Source organism: Nelumbo lutea, chromosome 1 (genome assembly GCF_056320005.1).
Source record: "Nelumbo lutea isolate HS-2025 chromosome 1, American lotus-T2T, whole genome shotgun sequence".
Taxonomy (NCBI): Eukaryota; Viridiplantae; Streptophyta; class Magnoliopsida; order Proteales; family Nelumbonaceae; genus Nelumbo; species Nelumbo lutea.
Genome location: NC_142684.1, coordinates 69,634,056 through 69,650,840, shown reverse-complemented (window position 1 = coordinate 69,650,840; position 16,785 = coordinate 69,634,056). Strand labels below are relative to the sequence as shown.

General features: G+C 41.0%; 1 protein-coding gene and 1 long non-coding RNA gene across 3 annotated transcripts; both read right to left on the bottom strand.

The window, feature by feature from the left end:
- Nucleotides 1-844: 844 nt before the first annotated feature.
- LOC148875157 (uncharacterized) lies at nucleotides 845-2,421 on the bottom strand. Of its 2 annotated transcripts, none has more exons than XM_088966144.1 (5): nucleotides 1,846-2,421; nucleotides 1,521-1,632; nucleotides 1,349-1,430; nucleotides 1,141-1,192; nucleotides 845-1,003 (listed from the first exon to the last, which is right to left on the bottom strand). In XM_088966144.1, exons 1-5 carry the CDS (start codon nucleotides 2,383-2,385, stop codon nucleotides 977-979), a joined length of 813 nt encoding a protein of 270 aa, XP_088822270.1. In that variant the 5' UTR covers nucleotides 2,386-2,421; the 3' UTR covers nucleotides 845-976. The 2 variants fall into 2 exon arrangements, with proteins under 2 accessions (XP_088822270.1, XP_088822269.1); XM_088966143.1 differs by having other exon boundaries at nucleotides 845-995.
- A 9,880-nt stretch (nucleotides 2,422-12,301) lies between these two features.
- Nucleotides 12,302-13,829, bottom strand: LOC148875156 (uncharacterized). The gene is made up of 2 exons (XR_016098258.1): nucleotides 13,134-13,829; nucleotides 12,302-12,753 (listed from the first exon to the last, which is right to left on the bottom strand). It is a non-coding gene; the product is annotated as an uncharacterized LOC148875156 (long non-coding RNA).
- Nucleotides 13,830-16,785: the final 2,956 nt, after the last annotated feature.

Genomic DNA, 16,785 nt, shown 5'->3' with positions numbered 1-16,785 from the left:
GGTGGTGATGGTGGTCATGGCAATGGATGGAGCCAAGGCCATGACTATATGCAACATGGACTCGTCTCAGCTCGCTCAATGTCTGCCGGCCATCCGAGGCCCATCTCCGTCGGCACCCACCAGCGAGTGCTGCAACATCATGCGCACAGCCGACCTGCACTGCCTGTGCAGCTACAAGTCTATTCTCCCCAACTTTGGCATTGATCCCGCTCTGGCCATGTCATTGCCTAAGAGATGCAATCTGGGTCAGCCACCGACATGCTAGAGAGGGGTGAGTCTAAGCTTTAGAACCACCTTTCCGACACAGAAAAAAAAAGGAAAAAAAATCTCTGTAACCAGCTTGGTTTATCCCTTGTTTACCTCTTTCAACCTCTGCAACTAATTCATGTTGCAGTAGCAGTGCATAATGGCTTTACCCATCTTTTCTGCTAACCCTTTTTCCGTTGATTTTGCAGGTTGCGGAGGCTGGTGGCGTTTGGTTATACTACTCGCAAGAAGTTGTTTTTATGTCTACTTAGCAGTTAGATAGTGTCATCTTGGTTTCTAGTGTCTATGGATTCCTGTGTGGTCGAATTTAGAGGCGTTTTCGCTTCAATTTTCAATCGAAAACCATCACAGAAGCGATCCAGTTTATTATGTAGTACTATTTAGAGGTTGTTTGTCCTCAATTTAATTAAACAGTCTGGTTTTCATGTTATTGTTTGATGGATTAGTTTTATTTTTATGTGTATGTGTGCGTGTGAACTGTCTCCTCCTTCTTTTTAGTTGTAACAGTGACTCAGCTCCTTTAATGAATGAATGTACGTAAACTGATCAGAAGGCAGGTGGTACAGTGGACCACATATGGCTCAAAAGAAAGATCGCTTCAACAAGAACAGTACAGCTACAACGATGACTAAAGTGAGAAAAAAGTAAATTACTCTCTGTTGTCTCTCTTTGGTTACAGTGAAGGAACCAATTTTATCCAAAACCAACATCACACGCGCCATAATTTTCTGCAAGACTAAATGATCGCCATTAGCATTCATAAGCTTTGAATTAAATAAATAAATAAATAAATATATATATATATATATATATATATATATATATATATATATATATATATATATAAAAGTAGTAGCTTCAAGTGTAGAATACCAGTCTCAGGGGCTCAATATGGAGGAGCGGTTCCATAAACATCTCAATGTTCCTGCAGGATTCAAACACAATTAATCTGTACTAGTTCAGAAGCAACACTTGTCATTTTGTCTCTTTCATTCTCTCTCTTCCCTTTTTTTCCCTTCTTTTTGAATGAGTTGCAGGGAGGGGTTAGTAGTTCTTCTGGTTTTGAAAATTTCCTGATCACCTTATCATCACCTTCCCATGGTAGACATGGCACGTATGGAAGCTGAAACCAGATCCCAAAGGCACATGATTCGTGCTCCAATCTGAAAATCAATCATCAAATTAAGTAATTCCAAGAAAAAACTCGAGACACTTAGAATGTGGAAATTAATTCAAAGCAAGGAGGAGCATACTCAGTGTCCATGAGACACCAACATCCATTCCATAATGCAATGTGGGTTGTACTATAATTTCTATGTTCTTATCCATAGACCGTATTAGGTAAGAAAAGAACTCCATTACTTGCTGCAAGCAAATAGATACATTAGGGTGATCATATATAATTAGGTAGAAACCAAACATAATGCGGGAATGAATTTCTGAAAGATAATTAATCTATTATGATGATTTATAGGGAACTTCGATGAATTCAGTTTTTCTTTTCTTTCTATCAACAATTAATGTCGTAGCAGAAGAACCTCTTTGTAATAAAGTTAGATATATTCTATATAAATGTACCTTCTTCCCAAGGAAAGGACGAAAAAGAGAGACGAAGTTACAGATACATCTGCATTCATCTGCGATTACTTCGGATAATTCGCGAAGATTTCTCTGTTTAATGGCGTTGTAAAGCTTGAGTACTGTTTCTAGCGCAATTCTGTCTCCTCCTTCCCCGGATGCCGAGATTTTGGTACCACCACACGGCATTAACGAAAAGCTTGCATTCTGATTGGAAGATAAGCTCCGCTGCATCAAATTCTGGTTTGGCACAGGAGAGTGAAAATTAAAAGAAGTACGAACTGCTTGGACCAGTGGTCTGTTTGTGGGTTTTAGGTATAGAGAAGGGTTACAGTAGTACTGTGCTGCATCTCTTTCTCCACGGATGATTGGGGTGGTGAAGTGCGTTGTGGTGTGGAGTTCAGAGCGGGATATAGTGGATGAGGAGGCCAAGGCCATGATGAAGTTGAGTGAATGAAAATGATCGAGTTTGGATGTCAAATCCTGTATATGAAAATGAAGACTTTGTAAAAAGCAAGCACAGAGCACATGTGAAGACATAAGGAAGAGATTTCCTAGACAAATATATGCACCATTGACAAGATAAGGATCTATAAAGTTGAATGTACAGCCAGACAGGGAAGGAGAGATTGTAAAAGATGATGAATGGAATGGGTCAGGCTTTAAGGAATTACGTAATCTTTACCATTTACTAACAGCTGTATATTATTATTATTATTATTATTATTATTATTATTATTATTAATGCATGCAGAAAAGAAGAAGACAACATTGAATATGCTAGGCTTGTTAATAGCTTAAGCCTAGAGGGAATACCGTCTTATATATCTTTACTTTTAGCTCTTGATTGGCTCATGTCTGGGAAATAGCTTTTTTCTTTTTTTTTGAAAAGAGAAACCTTAACCTAATATGATTTTAATTTAAATAAAGCAAGTATACTTGTCTTTCCGGCCAATTGCGGTGTGTTCTAGCTAATTAATAATAATCAACATCTTTTGTTCACCTTGAACTTGATAATTTCTGAAAGCCATTTTTCAAAAGGCTTATCTAGAATTGTTATTATCTTATCTTGCAAGACTCCTATATTATTTAACCATATTTTGAGGCTGGTAATAGCCGAACTGATTGATTAAAAAGATTTTCTAATTGGCATTGTATAATCAGTTATCAGGTAGAATTCGGTTCTAAATTCCGGGAGCTGACCTGACCCTCACCTAGGCCGGTTCCAAGTTTTGGTTTACCCTAGTCAAATTGGCCTTTATTGGCTTTGGCGTGGAACCGATCTTGGTGGAATGTGTGTGAAGTTGTATTCTATTCGATCAAGATTACATTTAACTAAATTGTTGAATGTATAAAGATTTGTATTAAGATTGTATTTAACTAAATTGTGGAATGTGTGAACTTGGATTATAGACTAGTAATGATTATGTGGTATTATTTGGATTGTTTATGGATTTTTTATTTTTTTTGAGATTAAATGACTATATGGATTTGAAATGTAGAATGCTTATGATAGATTGTTACCCAAGGTAAAGCTTTAAAAAATAAAACATATAAAAACATCATATTATTATTATTATTATTAAGAATAGTTTCATAGGTAGACTTTAGAATTGACTTTGGAAAACCTTTGGTTTCAAAAACCTGGAAACAGCCCCTACAAAACCAACCCATGCTCTCCCCTACTATTATGGCTGCATTTAGAAACGATGCAAATAAGTGTAAATGCAAATATGTAGAGTATAAAATGGTTCATATAAATTGTAAAGTTGTGTTAGTTTTGCACTGACAAATTTATCTTTTCACCAAAGAGACTTTTAGTTGTAATGGATGCAAACACGAATTCCAATAATATATATGCTTTTTTTGATAAAAAACCCACTTGAATACAAATTTGCTTATTTTTATTGATGTTCTTATACATCTTATTATCAATGTAAATATGCATTGGAAAATGTATTTTCTGTCATTTATCAATGCATAAATATAATATTGCCAAACATAGGCAAAAGTGAAGTAGAGTGCAAATTTAACCCTGAACCGGGATTTACACTCTATTTACATTATTTCCAAATGCAACCTATCGTTTTGTCTTTTAGTTAATAGGTTGTTAAAGAGGTTCTATGCTCCTCAGTAGTTGAAGTTGAAGTGTGATAGATTACTATATCTTTCAATATTTTATTATTTAAAGACAAAGAAATTAATCATTAAATTCAGCAATTTAAGCTATAACCAAACAATCCCTAAGCTAATAAATTGACGAGAGCAAAAATTTAATGCATATGCACCGAAAAAGGACCATTTTTATACCAAAAAAGAGCTTGGATAGTCTACATACAGAGCATGCCCGACAGGTGCCCCGTGCCCCACACCCCATCCCCTTGTGCATGGTGAACTTCCCCTGTGGAAGTGTGGGGATGGGCTGTAGGGCACGCTTTGTGGAGATGGAGAGCCCATCCCATCTCACCAAGAAAAGGATCATTTTTAATCTTTCCATTCATATCATGCCACATCATCTAAAAGCTTAATTTAAATGGTTAAGGGCTGAAACTCTTTTTCTTGCTATAACTTATAACTTTACCTTTTTTTTTTTTCCTTTTTCTTTGTAATTAATAAAAAAATTAAACAAACAAGATTGCAATATCTATGTTTAAAGAAAAAATGAATTGTCTTCCTTGTTGGGATTTTTCACCCAAAACCCTGTTTCTTTCTCCCTCCAACCATCTTCTCTAAATTCTCAGTTGGGTATTGATTGATCCTCCAATTTTGGCAACAATGTTGAGCAAATTTCAATTAAAATGCTATAATGGATACCCAGTCATTTTGGCGAGCAAATTCAAAGTCCTTACTTAAGAGGGGGTTTTGGTTTAGAATCCATAATGATCATAAATACTCGAAAACAGATTTTTTTCTATGAGATCCTTGAATATACTTAAATCGATTGGGACGACTGCCTACAATTAAGATCATTAAAAGAGGTAGGTGAAAGAAGAGTTAAAGAGGGTTGAAAAACACTACCCCATCCTGCTGAAGAAGTATTGGCCTCTCTCGAGTCAAAACTAGGGCAAAGCCTGGTTCCCACGCGAAGGGTTAGGCAAGGCGAGTTTCTGCTGTAGAAGAACCAGGTCGGATCAACCGACCCCAACAGCTTCTTATCATTTTCTTTCTTTCCACTTTCATTTGGAAAGACCATTTTGTCCATGTGCAAGAATCAATACTGAATGGAAATTTGATATGGAGATCCCATCCTTTTGTTTATATGATCAGTGTTGAATGAAAACTCGTTTCTCATTGCAGTCATAGTTATCATTCGTTCTAGGTACATGTTCTCGTTTTCTTTAAACTTCGGTTGTGAGATAGAGAGGGATGCAGGTTTGAGATTCATGCATAGCATATCTAAAACTATGGGTGCCAATCGGACTGGATTTGGTCCAATCTGATCCAGTCTGATGTGAGTTCATTATAAATGGATCAGGTCCAATCCAATCCAATCCAATGAATGTTTTGAACTAATTTGGACCTGTCTAATTCAATGTCTGGACCATCTAATCTATTCAAATTTATTTTGATTTAGATTGGTTTCAACCCAAATCCGGTTCATTGACATATATGTTCTTATCTTATATTAATGGACTAGATATTGGCTTAATCCAACCCAATCCAATATAAATTTATTACGGATGGATCAGGTCCAATCCAATCTAATAAATATTTTAGACCGGATTGATCCAATCTAATGTGCCTTGTTGGTCCATCCAATCTGTCCAAGTTGATTTTGGACTGGATGGGGTCTAATCCAAAACTAGACCATTAACACCCTTATCTAAAATCTTAGGGTCAAATACATAAACCTCCATTGAAGTTTCTAGCAATCATATCAATTTATCAAAAACCTCTCCTCTATTTTTTATAAAATTAACAAAATGCCTGCCTTCCCTTAAATACATTATCATTTTTTAAAATGCATATTTTACCCTTTCTTGAATACTGTTCATCTTCTTCCCCGTTGGAACCGAGAAGGAGAGGCAGCGGAGGCACACCTCTAAATCCGATCTCTTCCTCTTCTCTAATCACTCATCTTCTTCGGTTTCTTGTTCTTCCCCTTTTTCCCTTTCTCTCACATTTCCGCTGCTGCAACCAGTTGCAGTGTTGGCCATTTTCTGTTGGCCACTTGTTCGAATGCAGTGTATGCATGGGAATGGTGAAGGACCCAGTCGTCACCTACTATTGCCACTTGTTCTGTTGGCCATGTCTCTATTTGTGACTTGTGGCTGCACACGTTTACTCCAACGAAAACGAATGCCCAGTCTGCAAAGGAGAGGTCCAGGGTGCCGACGTTATACCGATTTATGGAGATGGGAACAGTTCCGGCAGCGAGGACCAAACGACGGGAAAAGCATCGGAATCGGGAGTGAGGATCCCTCTTAGGCCCCATGGACATCGTTTCAAATCGGCGAGGCAGAGGTCGGATAGGGAGATATCAATTTTTGAGATCCAGCAAGTGTTCAGAGGATTGGCCATGGATCTCATCATAGGATGGAGTGGCATCGACATCATTTTTTTTTGTAGCAGGCTCCATTTCGATTACTACTTCTCCACCTGTTTTATCACCCCTTTGAGTTCTCACCACTGCGGCACTACGCAGAGAGGGATTACTGGGAGGAGAATATGAATACCCACGACAGAATTATGTCGATCAAGTGCCCATGGAGTTACAGCAGAGTGCTGCTGCTGCTGCTACTTCAGTTGAAGCAGAGAGCAGGGGGCATCGACTACAAATGCAGCAGCTTCTGAGAGCTCAGGCACAAAGAGGAGCTTCACGTACGTACTTCCCATCTGTAATAAATTCATCACCTGAAAGCATAGTTCAGGGATATCCAATTAGTCGTTCCATGAGAGAAAACTATAGTCAGCCTCCAGACCTTGCTCTATCACAGCCTCAGCTTGCTCATGACCATGCTGAGCCTCCCCTATACTTTAGTCACCCATATCATCTGCTGATGACACAGTCGGGAAGCGAGACAATCAATGTTGGTACAGAAATAATAGATTCAGTCCGATCACTTTCTGACTCTAGTGGAGCAGATAGGCCATTGGCTTCAGACGAGGACCGTGGAATGAATCACGTAACTAGAAGAAGGTCGTACTGACATATCTATACGTTGGTATAGAAATATTTAGAGGGGTGCCGCCGCTGTTGATACAGAAACATTTAGAGGAGAAGATGATGAACAGTATATGAGAAAGGATAAAATAGGTATTTTAAAGAATATATCATCTAGGAGAAAACTATAGGAAAGATTTTTATGAAAAACTTTATGTATTTTAGCCAAAATCTTAAGCCTTGATTGGCAGTCATTTGTATTTTATATTTTTAATATATTAAAGTATAAAGCATATGGGGTTAACCATAGGATGGAGGTCATGTTCACCATTAGAATATAGCTAGGTGCGGTCGCGTGTCTAATAACTAGAATCTTAAATTCACATATCTCCCGAAACTCATGAACAAAATTATCTAGGTATATATGTGCGCAAAAATACCAAAATCTGGAATGTCTCTTACAATATCACATAATGAACGGAAATACCATTTTACGTAAAAATGTGAAAGTGCGTAGAATGGGGTTAGCCATTGCGGTGGTCATGTCCTTTGCCAGTATATAGGTGTGATCGGGTGTTTGAAAACTAGAATCACAAATCCACATATCTCTCGAAACTCAATGCGCAAATATACCCAAGTCTGGTATGCAGGTAGAATTGCTAAAGTCTTGCGATGTCTTACGATATTACATTATATGCAGAGCTACCATATCATAGTTTTCAAATCATAGAAATCTTAACGCAGGTTCAAATTCACTACGGTAGAGGCTATGCGCTACCCTAATCATCCCGCTACCTGATCCGACAATTGCAAGACTTTAGCAAATTAAGTTTGTGACGTGCGCAGTCTACGATGTTGCTTAAGAATATAGGTGTGCTCACATCTAAAAACCATAATCGCGAATTCACATATCCCCTGAAACATAGTGGGTAGAAATACCAAAGCCTGCGATGTCACATTATGCACAAAAATACCACATCATAGGTGGCAAATCATAGACACAATGGTGAGAAATAGATAACACCGTGGCAAGGGAGAGAAGACACAATGGCACAAAAATAAGATCTATGAAAAAATGATAAAATAGAGAAAATGACGTCAAAAGTTTTAATAAAAAAATAATAATTTTAATAAATTTATCCAAATTTCAATTTACCTAAATTTCCATTTAATAAATAACTAGCGGAGGGGGCCCTACATTGTAGGGGCTCGTTCACAAACCATCAGACTCGAGTTCAATTTGAATTAGAGACTTGAGCTCGAGCTCGAGCTTAACTTGAGTCCAAAGCTCGGAGGTTTGAGCTTGACTACCTTTGATTGCATGTCTCTCAAGCAGTTGAGGTGCTGAGCCGATGTCTCCCTTAATTGCCGATGTGCCAAATTGAGGTCTCCTTAAGCTGCTGAAGTGTCGAGCTAAGGTTTCCCTAGCAGGCGAGGTGTTGAGCTAACTCCCTTAGTTGACAAAGTGCCGAGTTGAGGTCTCTCTCATTTGTCGAGGTGTTGAGCCGAGATCTCCCTTAGTGACCGAGGTACCTAGCTGAGGTCTCCCTCAATGGTCAAGGTGTTGTCTAGCTCGAGCTCGATTTGAATTAGAGACTTGAGCTTGAGCTCAAAAGTTCGAGTTCGGCTTGGCTCGAACTCAACTACATTTGGTTGTAGGTCCCCTAGCAGCCGAGATGTTGAGTTGAGGTCTCCTTTAGTTAGACTATATATATATATATATTAAAGAAATGTCTTCATGCTACAAACCCACCATTCAGATACACAACATCCTAGTAATTCAAGAAACAAGAAATAGGATTAAAAAAATAGGTAGTTTCACTCCTAAACATTCTCAATAGATAAATATTTATTAGCTTAACACATGTTTATCCATAGTCTATTAAATACAAATAGTGGGACCCATTAAAAGATTACCATAAACCCATGATTGTTTTTAAAATGATTTTTTTTTTCAAAAAGAAAATACTTTATCAATTACAAACTTGATTTAACTTTTAGGATGCAACTTTATTTAACTTTTAAAAATAATAACTCAAAATAGATTTATTAGATAAATAGTAAATTCCAAATAAAGTGGGTTATTGTTTGCCAATAAGATCTCATTTAATATCTTAAATCAAATTAAAAAAATATAAATTAATAGTGGGTTTTAAATAAAATAGATCAGAATAGATTATCAATTACAAAAATGCATGATCATGTTATTTTTTTTTTCACTTTAATTTTTTATAACTAAATAGTAAACCTCAAACTAAATTATACACACGTTTAATTACCTCGTACTTAGTACGAGATAATTCACTAGTTAAAAATTAAAAGCAACCAGACAAATATGTTAAAAATATTAAGTAAAATGAAAAATTAAATAAAAATCAAAATATTTCATAGTGAAAGAAGGGGGAGAGAGAGAGAGAGAGAGAGAGAGGAAATTGAGGATGGGAAGTATATACTTATAATAATAAAAAAGAGATAAAAGCAATAAGAAGTGGTTTCTAGAAAAAGAGCTCATTTAATTATTTTGTCCTATAAATGAGCATGTGGGGGTCACATATAGGGTAAAGAGGTTCAGGTAGTAGATGTTGGATGAAGTAAATAGTCATGGGATAAATTAAAAAATATTAATATCTATTAGATAAAGTAAAGAGACATGTAGCGATAGGTGGTTCGTCATCCTCATTGTCTTCGACGATGGTGGAGTATTCTTTCCCATCGTCCTCTGTCATCCAGACGCATCTGCTTCTCTTCCAACGTCCCGTTGTTCCTATGGTCTCACTCTCAGGTGGGTGTGGCAGCTTCATTCCCTCTACTGTGGCTATCTTCATTCCCTCCACTTTGGCTATCCTTGTTTCGCCATCTTCTACCAACTCCATGAAGTAGATGGCATCTTGGAGGTGCGTTTCGGACTTATCGAACGGAGCCCTGGTGGTTGGGATCCTTATCGATCATCCTTGGTATTTAGCTTTGATGCACTGGTGGTACATTGAGGGGACGAGAGCTAGATTGTGGATCAATGGGTGCCCTAAGAGAGCGTGGTAGCAGGTTCTTCCCTTAATTACTTGGAATTCTTGCATTATGGTAAATGGTCCGATCACAACCTACAGCTCGATGGACCCTTCGGTGATAGACGGGTTCCCGTTGAAGTCCGTCACCTCCAAAGGCAACCTTTGATGTCTTCTTTTCCAACGTTCATTAATTCTAGTGTGTGGATCGAAATGAGGTTAACAGAACTTCCCGTCAACCATTGATCTTCTCATGTCGAAACCCCCTATCTTCGCCATGATGTATAGGGGTCTGTTACGGTGGGGATCAATGGCCAACATGTTGTCTGCTATAAACTCAACTCTGCTACTGTCATGGTTGTAAGGTTGTAGGGGGTGCTGGAATACTTCAACCAGTGCCTTGATGGCCAACTTCTTTGTTGTTGTGTTGGCCCCCTGTTTAGTGAAGAACTGAATAGCTTTTCGCTTTGCTACAATTTCTCTATTAGGGCGTCAACCTGGTACTGTCCAGATGCTCCTACCATGTTGATGCTACCTCCCTAGGCATGGGCTGGGAGGGGGTCGACTTCCACACGGGCCAGGACTCTTTACAAACTGCTCTAACTTTACCTTTTGTGCAAATATCCTCCTTAAGGTGAAACAATCCATAAGGTCGTGGTGAGTCGTCTTATGGTAGTTGCACCATCTTCCTCCATGTTTGTCTTTCTCTGGGTTGACTCTTGGTGGCGGCGGCGGAAGGTTGATGACCTTGTCTTCTACTAGCTTGCTTATTCATAATCATGATCACCTCCTCTCTTGTAATAGGGAAAGGAGGGGGCAGTGGTGGGTTTCTTTTCCCCTAGGTATTGTCCCGCTGGTATGGACCTTGTCTAGCTCCTCCGTTGTTTCTAGGGCGTCTATCAACCATGCACGCCTCATTTTTGTTGTAAGGGGAGGTGTCCTTGATGGTGCACGTCGTTCTCTCTGTGCACCTCCAAAGCTGGCTGAAGATTTCGACTTCGATATTTTCGATGTCGATTCTGTAGGTGGGGCATATACCTTGGACGCATTACTCAACAAAGCTTCTTTTGGTGGCATGTCCATCGAAAATGGAATGTGTAAGTTTCTGGAATCTCATTACATATGCCAAGAGGTCCTCTCGATCCTTGCTCTATGTTTCACAGATTGGCCATCGTCAACTTCCTTTCTAAGGTGAACCACTTGGATAAGAACTTCTTGGCTAGCTCGCTCCACAAATCAATGCTTCCAGGGGTAAGACTTACGAACCACGTATATGCTGGACCGGTCAGCATCTTTGAGAACTCTTGCACCTTTAAATCCCCATCAAGAGCGAAGGAGCCAAGAAGGTCTTCGAACTTTCTGATGTGCTCCTATGGGCTACCCCTTTGTTCGTCATATTGCGGCCACTACTGAAAAGGGGTATACTCGACAGGGTAAGACTTGTTTAGAGTACGGTCGGAGTAAGGTTTTTGTAGAACCGTCGAGTCCTGGGCCCCACTGCGACTCTCAACCATCAGTCCCTGAACATACTCCCTCAACTCGTTTTTGTTAAGAGGGGTCTTTGATACAGGGTCGACACAAGGGAGGGTACAAAACTGGTGAGCAGGTAGGGAGCCTACTTGGGTTGGGATTGGGTTGGCCTTGTGGGGCTATTCCGAGACAGTGGGTATGGCGTTGGAGGCATGGCGACTAGGGTTTAGGTTAGAATTCGAGACGCCATGGATAGTAGCGGTGGGGATCTGTTCAGCTTGGGCTGAACGGTTGAGTAGGATTTGGAGGGTGTTTCCTGTCTCCTCCTGGCTTTCTTCGAGTCTTTAAACCGTTCTTCAAAGAGCGCCTTGAACCCATAGACCTTGTTTGACAAGATCTCAATGTCTGCTTGGATGGGCGTTTGCATTTCGGGTTGGTTTTCCACCTCGAGGTTAGTGTTCTCCTGAGCGTTGTTCTACTCCTCAGGGATGGCAGTGAGGTTGATTCTTCTTAAGGCCATTTCTCCGTGATCAAAGACGAACTAGAGACTCTAATGTAGGCGGGGTCACCACAAGGAAAAAGACTGTCGCTAAAAGTCCCTAAAACTGCCACTAGAGGCTATACCGGCAGTCGGCAAACTGTCGCCAAAACGTTCTAGTGGCAGTTTTCGTGGCTGTTGGTATAAACATTAAGCTGCCGCTAGAAGTTTTTTTTAGTGGCAGTCAGGAACTTTAGCGGCAATCGCGACTGCGACTAAAAGTATATATATATATATTTTTTTTTTCAAATAACCTTTGTTTTCTAATTTTCTTCAAATTTCCTGTTCTCTTCTCTATATTCATTTAAATAGATATAAAATACGAAAATAAATAAACATCAATTACAAATAAAATTAAAAAATATATATATTCTCCATTCAAAATATTTGAATCACAAATATATAATCAGATTTGAATATTTAAAAAAAAAATATTCTTGGGTTTCTACAACTTGATAATTTCATGGCTCATGCAAAGCCAGAAGATGCTATCATCATCAAAAAGCCTTAGCTTCCAAAAGTCGAACCATGATTTTTCCCTCCGAGACCAATCTATTGAGAACCTATGCCAACAGCTCCCATATATAACAACACTCTTTACTATAGGGATCTTCGCTCTTCCTACCCAGAAGTGTTAAGATCATACGCCCTCCTAGAACCAACTGCTCTGAGTGTGACACAAGGAATGTCGAAAGGCCTCTTTCAAATTGCTCAAAGTATGCTTTGAAAACGCTAGGAGGGCTTGTTTTCGCTATGTAAATGTTCCTCTTCTTATTTTCCAGCCCTCCAGGAACCTGTCATCGATCACCATATCATCAAAATATAACAGATTGAACGTCTAAACTTGTCATAAACAAAAACAATAGTCGACTACTTAAGACAGCCAATGCAAGCTAATATGAAGAATGAATGAAGTGAAGACCTCTGGCTCGGGAAGAGCCTGAGCCTGGGACTCCAAATATGAAACCAAGGTTCAAAATATCGATACGCCTGATACGCTGATAAGGGCGTATCGGGTGTTTCGATACTTCTTTTTTTATTTTTTATTTTTTATTTTTAAAACTGGTTCAAGGGAGCTGGTTCAAGGAAGAGACGTCAACCATGAACAGTCCATGCACATGTCGTGATTTCCTTGTACACTATAAATAACTGAGAATAAACGAGTAGGGCAGACCTGGCTTAATCCATTTCTTTTTCTTCTTTTCTTAGTAGGAGGTTAGGTTTCCCTCGAAGAGACCTCTGCGGTGGACAGTATCCCATCAAGTCGGTATCAGAGCTGCCGGCAATGAAGGATGGCGAACACGAGATTTGAAGGACTCCATCTTGGGGGTCGCTAGCCAGATCCAGTGATCATCCCATTCCAACCTACGCGAAGGAGATAACGAAGGCTCCAATTACCCCAGCCACCCACATGCTGGTTCTGGATTCGGGAGGATGGCCAAGTTGGCATTTCCCTCGTTCTTAGGTGAGGATCCCATCTCTTGGATATTCAGAGCCGAAAGATTTTTTGAGATTAATGAGATTCCTGGGCATCAGCATGTGCCGATGGCTTCGATCCATTTGGAGGGGGAGGCCATCCAGTGGCTCCAATGGTATCGACACTCCAACCCCCAGAGTGGGTGGACAGAATTTACAGAGGCCCTTTGTCACCGTTTTGGACCATCTGGGTTTGAAAACTTTGAAGAAGCTCTGTCGAGACTTAAACAATTGGGGACGGTGAGGGAGTACCAGAATGAGTTTGAGAGGTTGGCTTCTCGGGTATATGGATGGCCTGACTCAGCGTTGGTGGGATCTTTCTTACGGGGATTAAGGAATGAAATCCGGTGTGAGGTGAAAGCCTTGCAACTGGTCACTGTAAATGGGGCGGCTCACTTGGCCCGCCTGCATGAAGAGAGACTAAATTAACTCAAATGGGTTAATAAATCGACTCTAACCGGGCCAATCATCAAGACTTCCCCGACCAAAACTGAACCGGTTCCAGCCAAACCGGTTAGACCGAATGATTTACCCCTCAAGCGTCTCTCTTGGGCAGAGATGCAGTCACACCGCGGGCTTGGACTGTGCTATAACTGTAATGAAAAGTTCGGGCCCGGACATTGTTGCAAGAGACCCCAACTGTTTCTATTAGAACTGGAGGATACCAACGAGGAGGGCCCCACAGTTGAAGAAACAACCCCAGAAAATGAAGAAGAATCTATAGAGCAGGGACCGGAGATTTCCCTCCATGCCCTGACTGGCTCGTCATCACCTCGAACCATGAGGCTAAGAGCAGTAATCGAGGGCAACCCAATGGCAATATTGGTGGATAGTGGGAGCTCTCTAAGCTTCGTTTCAGAGCAGCTAATCGACCAGCTCCATTTAGCAGTGGAACCTATACCGGTTTTCTCAGTCCATGTAGCTAACGGACACAGACTCAGTTGTGATGGGGTTTGTAAAGCCGTGAAAATCAAGGTGCAAGGGCACTTACTCCAAGCGAATCTCCACCAGTTGGAGTTAAGGGGGACCAGATGTGATTTTGGGCATCCAGTAGCTGCGACAATTGGGCCCAGTAACCAATGATTGGGATGCCCATCTACAGCATCTGAAAACTACCTTGGAGATCTTGAGGCAACATCGGTTCTACACCAAAAAAGACAAATGTCTGTTCGGCCAGACAGAGGTGCACTACCTCGGCCATATTGTCTCTCAAGGCCGGGTTAGAGCTGATCCTGAGAAAATTGCAGCCGTGGTTTACTGACCCATTCCAGACTCCATACGGGCCCTTAGAGGGTTCTTGGGCCTAACCGGTTACTACAGACGATTCACAAAAAATTACAGCCTGATAGCGGGCCCCTTGACCCAACTGCTAAAAAAGAATGCTTTTAATTGGAATGACAAAGCCCAAGCTGCATTCCAGGACACTCAAACAGGCCTTGTCCACCCCGCCCACTCTTGCTTTACCAGACTTCTCTCAAGAGTTCGTAGTAGAATGTGATGCATCTAAGTCCGGAGTGGGAGCAGTCCTAATGCAACAAGGTAGACCCCTGGCCTACTTCAGTAAGGCGTTGTCTACCCAGGCCCAACTACAGTCCACCTATGATAAGGAACTGATGGTGGTTGTCCTTGCAGTGCTGAAATGGTGATCCTATCTGCTAGGGCATCTCTTTGTCATCCGTTCCGATCACCAAAGCCTCAAGCATTTGTCAGAGCAACCCGTGCATAGCCCAACTCAGCAGAAGTGGTTGTATAAGCTATTGGGGTTTGACTCCCAGATAGAGTACAAGCCACGTGTAGCAAACAGGGCGGTAGATGCTCTGTCCCGCAGCCAGTAGGTTTTCATGTTGGGTGAATCCCATCCCAACTTTTCCATCTGGGCCAGGCTCAAGGAAGAAGCCCACCTGGACGAAACCATACAGAAGGCCGTCCAGAAGCTTACAACAGATCCGACTTCAGCCTCATGGTTCTACTTGGTGGGGCCAGATCTTTTCTTTAAAAGGTGCCTAGTGATTGCGGCCCAATCAAAGTTTCTTCCGGAGTTGCTTCAATTATTTCATGGCTCTGCCTTGGGTGGCCATTCGGGAATACTCCGTACCTACCGTCGGGTAAGCCAGCATTTGTTTTGGTTAGGGATGAAGAAAGCCGTCCAGCGGTTTGTAGCTCAATGCACTACTTGCCAACGTTACAAATCTGACCATCAAACTCCGGCGTGATTGTTGCAGCCTCTCCCGGTTCCGGCTCAAGTATGAGAGGATATTACCATGGATTTTACCAAATACAGTCATCTTATTGGGCTGGCGCACCCATACACAGCGGCCCAAGTGGCACACACCTTTGTCAAAGAGGTGACCAGACTGCATGGCACCCCACGATCCATTGTGACGGATAGGGACCCGGCTTTCATTAGCCGCTTCTTGACTACATATTTTAAAGTCCAGGGGACTCGGTTGAACCACACCACCAGCTACTACCCACAAGCCGATGGACAGTCCGAAGTGGTTAACAGGTGCTTGGAAACTTATTTGAGATGCTTTACGGGGGAGAGGCCCAAACAGTGGATGAATTGACTGCCATGGGCCGAGCTGTGGTACAATACCACCTATCACTCCTCATTGGGAATGAACCCATTTAAGGCATTGTATGGGAGGGAACCACTCTTATACTTCCCTATGAAGTTGGGTCAACAGCAGTAGCAGAAATGGAAGAAAAACTACAGCAGAGGGATGAGGTTTTGAGGTCCCCGAAGGAACACCCGAACCGGGCCCAGCAGCAAATGAAGGCCCAGTATGACAAAAAGCACAGGCCGATAACCTACCAGGAGGGGGACAAATCCAAACTTGTTGTATAATTTATTTCATGTAGCTGTATAATTCAACTTATTGTTGCAAGATGGGATAACTCAGGTGGACAAATCCAAACTTGGCCTCCATTCACCGGGACAACTCGGGTGGACAAATCCGAATTACCCAAGAATAAGATCAATTATCTCATCTTGCTTTATTGAATCTTGGCTGGGAATCATTTCGAACTCAACCACCTCAAACTAACATGTGAAATATTTGAGAAAAGTCAAACTTAGAATTTGTACAGATCAATAAGCCAAGAGGTCATTTCATTGCCTTAGAATAATTTTACATTACAAAAGAAAGAGAGAATGGAACAACAACGATAATGAAAGAGAGAAGAAAAAAGTTGAGCATGGAAGCCCAAAATACATCAGTTTGTATATATAAGGTCCAGGAAAAGAGGCAAACATTTTCAAGCATCGTTTAGGGACACGTTATCTCCAGCCTCCTCACCAACCCCAATCTCTTCCTCCTCGCTAGAGTACTCTTCGTCAATGTTCTTCA

Bases quoted from the DNA above. Each gene is read 5' to 3' on its own strand.
- LOC148875157 (XM_088966143.1), bottom strand. From the start codon at position 2,385: ATGTCTTCACATGTGCTCTGTGCTTGCTTTTTACAAAGTCTTCATTTT. The intron at 1,633-1,845 runs GTACATTTATAT...ATTTGCTTGCAG, and splicing joins GTCCTTTCCTTGGGAAGAAG to CAAGTAATGGAGTTCTTTTC. The intron at 1,431-1,520 runs GTATGCTCCTCC...ATTGATTTTCAG, and splicing joins TGGTGTCTCATGGACACTGA to ATTGGAGCACGAATCATGTG.